The sequence below is a fragment of the Elaeis guineensis genome, chromosome 8 (genome assembly GCF_000442705.2).
Source record: "Elaeis guineensis isolate ETL-2024a chromosome 8, EG11, whole genome shotgun sequence".
Classification (NCBI taxonomy): Eukaryota; Viridiplantae; Streptophyta; class Magnoliopsida; order Arecales; family Arecaceae; genus Elaeis; species Elaeis guineensis.
Genome location: NC_026000.2, coordinates 26,606,057 through 26,615,401, shown reverse-complemented (window position 1 = coordinate 26,615,401; position 9,345 = coordinate 26,606,057). Strand labels below are relative to the sequence as shown.

General features: G+C 38.4%; 1 protein-coding gene across 1 annotated transcript; it reads left to right on the top strand.

Annotated features, from left to right (window-relative positions):
• Positions 1–4,969: 4,969 nt before the first annotated feature.
• Positions 4,970–8,963, top strand: LOC105049809 (fructokinase-2). Its single transcript, XM_010929572.3, has 5 exons — positions 4,970–5,301; positions 7,392–7,802; positions 8,156–8,290; positions 8,418–8,534; positions 8,633–8,963. Exons 1-5 carry the CDS (start codon positions 5,101–5,103, stop codon positions 8,762–8,764), a joined length of 996 nt encoding a protein of 331 aa, XP_010927874.1. The 5' UTR covers positions 4,970–5,100; the 3' UTR covers positions 8,765–8,963.
• Positions 8,964–9,345: the final 382 nt, after the last annotated feature.

The following is a 9,345-nucleotide window of genomic DNA, read 5'->3' as shown; positions in this document are numbered from 1 at the left end:
GGAACTTCGGAAGAAAAACTAGTGGATACAAGCCTTTCCCTTCTTTCTCACACTCATATTCCTCAAAAGTACTGGTACTTTGTATTTGAAACAGCAACATTTCTCATAAATCAAATTTCCTCTGCATCCATTCAAAGCTCCATCCCTTATGACAAATTATTTTATGCAAGACCTGATTACTCTATTTTAAGAATCTTTGGATGTGCCATATATCCTCTTCTTAGACCTTACAATCACACAAGTTTTTTTCATAGCAAGCAATGTGTCTTCTTGGGATACTCCATGGATCATTTAGGTTATAGATGTTTAGACAAAGAAACTGGTAGAATCTATTTGGCTAGACATATACAATTTGATGAGTGTCTCTTTCTATTCTCTAAATTGGTTGAGACCTCATGTTACAATCAAGCTATCTTTGGATCTCATCCCAGCACTTGGCTCACAGTGCCATCACCCAATGTGCTTCCTCACCAAGCCACGCAAATTTCATCTCAACCGCCTTCAATAGATCCACCAATAGATTCAACCAAATGTTCATCACCTAGACAGATGACCAAATCTCATTCTCAAGTTTAGGATACATTGAGTTTTGATGAATCCATTTCTCAAAATACTCATCAAAGTTCCGATCCCGATGGCTTTAACCTTATTATTGACTTGACAATATATCTAACTTAAGCCTAACAGACTATATCTACCAATCCACCAATCCAACCCTCATCTCCCAAACGTACTCATCCTATGATCCTACAACCATCCACAGTGATCAGATATTTCACAGCTCATCAATGTCAGAAAATTTATAAACTTGCTGCCTTGTCTACGTCAATATACTCGGAGCCTACTACATTGCTCAAGCTGCTCAACATCAAGTTTGAAGAGATGTAATGTCTTTAGAGATTCAAGCTTTACTTAAGAATCAGATTTGGTTTCTTGTTCCTGCCCCTCCAAATACCAATATGGTAGGAAATAAATGGATTTATCGGATTAAAAGAAGGACAGATGGATCCATTGAATGATACAAAATCAGACTTATAGCCAAAGGCTACATCCAAGAAGCAGGCCTTAATTATCATGAAACCTTTAGTCCAATGGTCAAGGCCACCACCATTCAGGCAGTCCTTGCTGTGTCTGTCTCATCTCATTAGACTATTTGCCAATTAGATATTTCTAATTCTTTTCTTCATAGATCTTTGCAAGAAGAAGTTTATATATCTCAGCCTCAAGGTTATGTTGACTGTCGCTATCCACATTATATCTGCAAGCTTCAAAAGTCACTTTATGGACTCAAGCAAGCTCCTTGAGCTTAGTTCTAATGCCTGATAGATTTTGTTCGCACACTTAGCTTTCAAGGATCCAAGACTAATCCTTCTCTTTTTATCGATAATAATTTAGCTTACATTGTCTATATTCTGATGTATATTGATGATATTCTCATCATTGAGAATGACTTTCAAGCTATATCCACCATCACTCACACCCTTGGTCATGAGTTTGCAATCCGTGTTGTAGGCAATCTCTATTATGTTTTAGGTATTGAAGTTCAACATACCAAGACATGCTTGATACTCTCCCAAAAGAGATATCTTATTGAGCTTCTTAATCGTGCTTATATGCTTGGCTACAAACCTATCAAGACTCCCATGGCTTCTAGTCCTCCTTTATCCAAAGATATTGGCCCTTTGTTTGATGATCCACAACTATACAGGTAAATTATCAGTGCTTTCCAACATGCCGCACTAACGTGATCTGATCTCTCTTTTGTAGTTAACAAATTATGTCAATTCATATATTTTTGGATTGATATCCATTGGAAAGTTGTCAAACGGATCCTACGGTATGTTCAGGATTTTTTCTTATGAATTGTTGTTCATTAAAATAAACTCTCAACTTCAATTTTTTTTTTTTTAATGCAGATTGGGCTGGGTGTCCTGATGATCGCCACTCTACTAGTGGTTTTGTTATTTTTCTTGGATCCAATCTGATTTTTGGTTAGCTAAAAAGCAAACCAACCATTGTCAGATCCTCCATTGAAGCTGAATATCATGCAGTAGCCAATGCTATTGTAGAATTATTATGAATCCGATCTTTACTTCAAGAACGTGGTGTTTTCTTTTCTCAACCACTAATTCTTTAGTATGATAACATTGGAGCTATCTTTCTTTCTGCTAATCCTATTTTTCATGCCAGAACTAAACATATTAAGATGAACTTTCATGTTGTTAGAGATTCTGCGGCTAAGAACTTATTGTAGATTCAACATTTATCCACCAAGAATCAGATTGCTGATATTATAACAAAACCTTTAGCTGCTCATCGGTTTCGCTTTCTTTGATCCAAGCTACGGCTTTTTCCACGAGAACCCTCAGCTTGAGGGGAGGGGGGTATTAGAGATATGCCAACTCATGTATTTGTTAGAGATATGCCAACTCATGAATCTATCAACTTATAGAGATATGCCAACTCATGAATCCATCCGAATGGATCCAACCAGATCCTGCTCAATTTATTATTGGAGAAATATTCTCTGTAATTATAGATAATGTTGTAATTGACTGTAGAATCATTAATTTTCATATATAGATATCTCCCTCACTATATAAAGAGATAGATAGGTTACTTGAAAAACAACATATAGAATCAAATTCAATACTTTCAAATTTTTTGTTCTATTTCTTTCAACTTTTGAAATATACGTAAGTGATTATTGTTTACGCAACTTACTTGCATATTTGCCTCTTTCTCTAAATGGATGAGTTTACTGATATAGTTTTGAAAGTCATTTTTTAGAATTTGAAAGTGATCATGCTAAAAATTTAGCATCGCTATCTTTTACCATCTATTTAATAATACATTTGTTAACTATTGTTGACTATCTCTATTAGGGGTATGCATGAGTCAAGCCGAAAAGGTTTAGAGATAAATCTAAAATCAAATCGATTTAAATTGATTTTCTAAACCAAAATCGTAACCGAACTTATCATCAATAAAAATTGTTTGAAACCGACTCGAGAAATTCAGTTTAGTTTGTTAGGTTGATATTTAATAGATTTGGGTATGTCTCAACATAAAAATTTTATATTATATAAAATCGATATTTAATAACTGGGACTAAATAGATTGGGCTAAGTATAAACATAAAAAATTCCATCTCATGTATAAGAGAAAATATAAAAGAAAAGTTTAAAAATTGAAATATATATACACATATAGTTCTAGTCGAATTGATTCATGCTAATTTGAATCAATTTTTTAAAAATTCAAATCAAAATCGAACCTATTTTTTCAATTCAAACTTTTTTCAAATCAAAATCAAATCGAATTTTATTTTTTTTAAAAAAAACTGATATAAATTAGACCGAAGAGAGTGATTCAGATAAGGTTCACGGTTTGGCTGATTTTTCGTGTACTTTTAATCCGAATCCATAACCTAGTAAAGTGGATCTTGCCATTTTAATACCTTCTTAAAAATTCATTCAAACAATGCTTTATACATGTGGAATTAGAACTCCTGCTTTGAAGTATATAGTTTTATTGGACTCACCTCCCCCAATCCGTCCTAGTTGGCTCTGAAAGGGAAGTCCAAACTGGAAGATCCACATCAAGGGGGCCAATTACATACCACCTAATTAACACCAACGTGCGTGCACAAGCCCAACAACCTCCATACTAAACAAATTATTATTAATACAACTAAGTACCAGAAAAACATGTACATTAGCTTCGGTGGCGGCATCCACAACACCCCACACCCCCAACATAACACAGTGAGAGATATCCGTTTTCATTTTTATTTCGGGATCCAACTTCTTCCAACCACATGCCTCCTTCAAGCTTTCCTCCCTCTCCTACCGATTCAGAAATTTTTTTAACCGTCGACAACATGCATGCTGCTCCACAGATACTCTACATTCCACGTGGCTTGTACCAAGGACTTAAGAAATTTATCCTGTATCTTTCCCAACGCTATGGTGGGAAAATCGAAAGCCACCCTTCTCCCTCCTCTCAATCATAGCACGATTTTTATGAACTGATTTCTATAAACAACGGGTTTGTGAGAACGAAGCTACACCATCCGATCAGTAGAGCCCGTTGTACTGCACCTAACGGCGGTTCACATATCTCGATCGCGCTCGTACCTTGCCACGCACCTCACGTGCAAAGAGCCCTTCCACTCTAGCTTGGATAAGAAGGTGGGGACACCGTAAAATAAATCCTCCGCCCTAGGATCCAGATCGTCCGGTCATATTTGCCTTGATTCCAAAAGAATAAAACTGGGACCCCAGCTCAACGTTTTAAAATTTTAAAGAATGAGGATAAGGACTTCCTACCGGAAAAGGCGGGATGCTATATAATATTATCCTGATCTTAACGCCTTAAAAAGTAATAGCTATTTACCGAAATGGAAACAAATAAGAGAACAAGAAAAAGGAAATAAATAACAAATATCGCGGCGAATCCACGGAAATCGGAACCCGCGCAGCCATCAAAATCCCGTCAAGTACTCGCAAATATATCCACGTGTAATGTTTATCAAAATAAAAGAAAGAAAAAGTGAAAAAAGTGGGGGAAATAGGATCGTAGCGATAACATAACAAATCGGACAGAATCAGGATAAAGTGATGTTATGAATAAGTCGAAATTTAATTTGATGTTTATCCATAATAACCCCCGTCCTCTCTCTCCTCGCTGTCCCGAATTCACGGAAATCGATGCCCGCGTAGTCATCAAAATCCCATCAAATACTCGCAGGTATATCCACGTGTAATGTTTATCAAACTAAAAGAAAGAAAAGGTAAGAAAAGTGGGTGAATACGAAAGCAACGATAACATAATAATAAATCGGATAGAATTAGGATAAAATATTGTTACGGATAAGTCGAAATTTAATTTTATGTTTATCTATAATAACCCCGTCCTCTCTCTCCTCCCTCTCCTATATAAACCCCCCTCCTCCCTCCCCCTCCCCCTCCTCCTCCCCCTTCCGTGCTAACCCCTGTTTTTTTCCTGCCTTTAAAATTCTGTTTTATTCTATTTTATTTTATTTTCTGCTTCCTTCTTCGTTCTCGTAGTATTATTAGCGATTTGAGTAAAAAGGAGATGGCGTTCGATCACGCGAACGGATCGGAGGAGGCGCCGCTGGTGGTGTCGTTTGGTGAGATGCTGATCGACTTCGTCCCAGACGTTGCCGGGGTCTCGCTGGCCGAATCCGGCGGGTTCGTCAAGGCACCGGGCGGCGCTCCGGCCAACGTCGCAGTCGCCATTACCAAGCTCGGCGGCCGCTCCGCCTTCGTCGGCAAGGTAAACCCCCCCAGTCCTCCAGATCTGATCTGGCTCCAACCCCGCCGCCATCCCTTTCTCTCTCTCTCTCGGTTATGCTGTCACTCTGCGATCTGTAGCCGGAGCTCGCGGCTCGTCGTCGGCTCCCTCTGCGATCGCTGATCTATGAGATCTGGCTGTTCCAGACCGTCGAATCTTGATCGGAGGTGACGAAAGGCGACATCTTTTTCGGATCTTGATCTTTTTTCTATTCTTTATTTTGGTTGTTTATTATAGTTCTTTTTCTGTGCTAACGCGCGCCGTCCAGCGTGGGCATTGACCCGAGAGCCGGGTAGGCTCACGTGATGTGCCCACTGCTCTGACTACGATCTGCTCGAGACGAGCACATGTTTCTGGCCGTCCGATCTACCAAACAGGCGGATCTGAACAGCGCCTATCGGTCACCTCCAAAGGGCGCAGCTACATTTTCGTCTGTTCCCATACTCCAATATAAGATTTAGATAAAAATAATAAAGAATTATAAAAATTCGTAATTAAAGCAGAGCTGATGTACCCCAATATATATATATATATATATATATATAGTGGTGGCAGACAGGTTTCCTTTTCTAGAGCAGCGGCAGAGGGGTGGTCGCTATCATATGCCGTCCTACCAGCTGGGCGTGAGCTGGTGGTCTCATGTCCATTGCGCATGCGTGATTCACGTTAGAATTTATTTATATAGTACGTGTAAGCAAAAAAAAAAAAAAACTAGGGGGAAAACTGGGGACCGGAACTGAAGAGAAGACATCTATTTTCTGTACCCTTTTAGGTGGGTGGGTGCATTAGGGGGAGTTGGTTAAGGCATGGGCGTGGCGTCTAGGGCGGTCCATGGTTTCTTGCTTTTTCTTCTTTTTCTTGATAGCTAATGTATATATTGGATGAATGCCTTGCAAATCTTTGCTTTAATGTAGCTGACCTTAATGTAACTATGAGGTCCTATAATAGATGATGCACTTGGAAACTATTAGTTGTTATGAAGTCTATAATTTGCCTAGGCAAACCATTAAAGTGGACCTTTTTGGAGAAAAATTAAATGCAAATTATGTAAATCTATACAGTAAAAATTTAACTAATGGACAGTGAAAATAATACATAACAACGGTTATGTTCCAAATATAACAACTGGGGTTTAAAGGGTAAGGCTAAATTAACAGCAAATCTGTTATAGAAGCCACTGTATGATGTTCTATGGGTTTATCTTCAAAACCACAATTTAGTTGGGTAACTCAAAAACATGGGGAGTGCCGTTTGTCTTTCCCAGTTCAACCAGTTCCTCTCTTTACATTCTTTACTAAATTCCCACTTATTTGGTACGTATCACAAAGGAGCCTTAGGGCGTTTTTAAATTTCCAATCACCCTATTGGTTACATATATTCCATGCAGCTAAGAGTTGCTGAGTAGAGAAAGCGAGAGGATAGTTGGAGCACTTTGCAGCCACTGTGTTTTGGCATTTAAACACATATATGATACTATTATCTATGAAATATGTCGCTAATCATTACCCATCCATTGCAGTTGGATACTCAAATATGCACCAAGCATTCTTTATTTTTCTCAATGTAGCCTAATGCATTTTTCTTTACTTTAACTGTGCTTGTTCATACTTCTTTCAATTTATTCTGTTACCTAATTGTGTGAGTATTCTGTGCCTAATCTCCTGGCAACAACTATGAGTTTGTAAATCAACTCATTCATCATTTTCATTGTTCAAAGATCTTGGTGAATAAAGTGAATAACTGATACAGCAGTAGAATAGTGACTAGAAGATATAGCCCAATGCTATGACCCAAAACTCAGCATATTCTACTCCTATCAAGAGAGAATTTGAAACAGAATTTGTTGAATATTCTTGATCTTGGAGATTACCAATTAAATTTTCTTCAGGATATATGGACTTCTGTGAAGCAAAACATTACTGCTATTTAGGAAATGAATGCAATTTATCATTTAATAAATGTCTTGCTAGAAGAGAGATTCTAGTCTGTTCTCATTTTCGTTTTCACCAAAGCTACATGAGTGATTCATATTAGTTTTGTTTTTTTGAAACTTTCTTCTTCCTTTGCTGCAGGTTGGTGATGACGAGTTTGGATATATGCTAGTTGACATACTGAAGAAGAACGGGGTGAACACTGAAGGTTGTCTCTTTGACCCCCATGCCCGCACTGCCCTTGCCTTCGTGACTTTGAAAAGTAATGGTGAGCGGGAGTTTATGTTCTACCGCAACCCAAGTGCAGACATGCTCCTCACCGAGCAGGAGCTCAACCTTTCCCTCATCCGTGATTGCAAGATCTTCCATTATGGCTCCATTAGTCTCATATCTGAGCCTTGTCGATCCGCCCACCTTGCTGCCATGCGTGCTGCCAAGGAGGCGGGTGTCCTCTTATCCTATGACCCCAACGTGCGGCTCCCCCTGTGGCCATCTCAGGAAGCAGCTCGCGATGGCATCATGAGCATCTGGAAGGAGGCTGACTTCATCAAGGTACTAAACATACTCCTCTTTGCATGCAAGAGAATTAATAATAACCAGAAAGCTGTTTGGTGATTTTTCTGTTGGCAAACATCACTTACATGCTCGGACATGCTCTTATCTGGATTCATCGAAGTTTGAGAGCTTGTTATGGCCACCTCTTGTCTTGACATCTATCTTCTATGACTTAGAGCTGAATTCCTAGCCAAGACAAATGTGGCATCCCATGATATGTGGATTGCAAGCTGGTTTGAAGTGTTACTAAATGCAATCATCCAAGTTTCATCTTGCTTGAAAGGAGTCCAGATGATGAAGTTAGTTTCAAGCTTTATTCTTTTATAACTTTGATTAATATGGTTTGGCAGGTTAGCGATGATGAGGTTGCTTTCCTGACACAAGGAGATCCAGCAAATGAGGATGTTATTATGAAACTGTGGTTTGATGGGTTGAAGCTGCTTATTGTCACAGACGGAGAGAAGGGGTGCAGATACTTCACAAAGGTTTACTGTCCTTAACATCCTGTTGGTACTTGTTATGATATTCTTTTTTTTTTTTCCAAAAAAAAAATGTTCTGCTTGCTCATGATTAAAGGATCCATTTGTTGGCTTTTTATTTGAAAATATGTAGAATTTCAAAGGAAAGGTACCTGGGTTTTCAGTGAAAACTGTGGATACAACAGGCGCTGGCGATGCTTTTGTTGGTTCCCTTTTGGTTTCCATCGCCAAAGACAATTCCCTGTTCCATGTACTTTCTTCTGCTTCTGGAGTCACTATTTTTATTGTATATATAATTTTTTTGCCTCAATATCATCATTTACACTAGTCCTCGGTTTGTACTTATAGAATGAAGAAAAGCTGAAGGAGGCGCTTAGATTTTCCAACGCTTGCGGAGCAATCTGCACCACCAAGAAAGGAGCAATTCCGGCCCTCCCAGACACATCCATGGCTAAGGAACTCATCACAAAGGGGAAATAGGGTATTCATGTGCAATGATGCACATAGGGGAATTTAGGTTTTCTTGTTATTTGGTTTTAATGCATTTACTAAGTTCATCTTTGCAATAAGCATAGGAAAATTTGCGGTCATTATTTTGGTGTCTCTACATTTTATGTAGTTTGTCTGTGGTGTAAAAGTACTTATGTTTTTGGTTTAATAAGAGTGTGAATCAACTGAACATTCTTTCTTTTCTGATAATATTAAATGCTGGTTAAGAATGTCTTAGTTATTGGATTTTCCATGTAATGGGCTCAATGTGGCAATCCATGCCTCCATCCAACAACTATGATAAAATATATACGGTGATGCAGATTCCACTACTAGATTTTGTGGGGAAAATGAAGTCAGATGATGCTACTTCTATAAGCATGTACCCTGAAGCGATTCACAACATGGTAGTAGCTGATAAATTGTTTTGCTTCTGTTTTAAATCAAAATATGATGTGCTTACATGCCATATGCCAAGCTCAGTTTTAAAAAGGCTTGAATTTGATGCAAGTGATTCTATTATTTTGTTGGAATGAAAAGCCTAGCTGTGAGCTAGATGCTGTGATATCTAC

Excerpts from the sequence above, each read along its gene's own strand:
- LOC105049809 (XM_010929572.3), top strand. The coding sequence starts at position 5,101 with ATGGCGTTCGATCACGCGAACGGATCGGAGGAGGCGCCGCTGGTGGTG. Across the intron at positions 8,291-8,417 it reads GGTGCAGATACTTCACAAAG|AATTTCAAAGGAAAGGTACC; the intron begins GTTTACTGTCCT and ends GAAAATATGTAG. Across the intron at positions 8,535-8,632 it reads AAGACAATTCCCTGTTCCAT|AATGAAGAAAAGCTGAAGGA; the intron begins GTACTTTCTTCT and ends TTGTACTTATAG.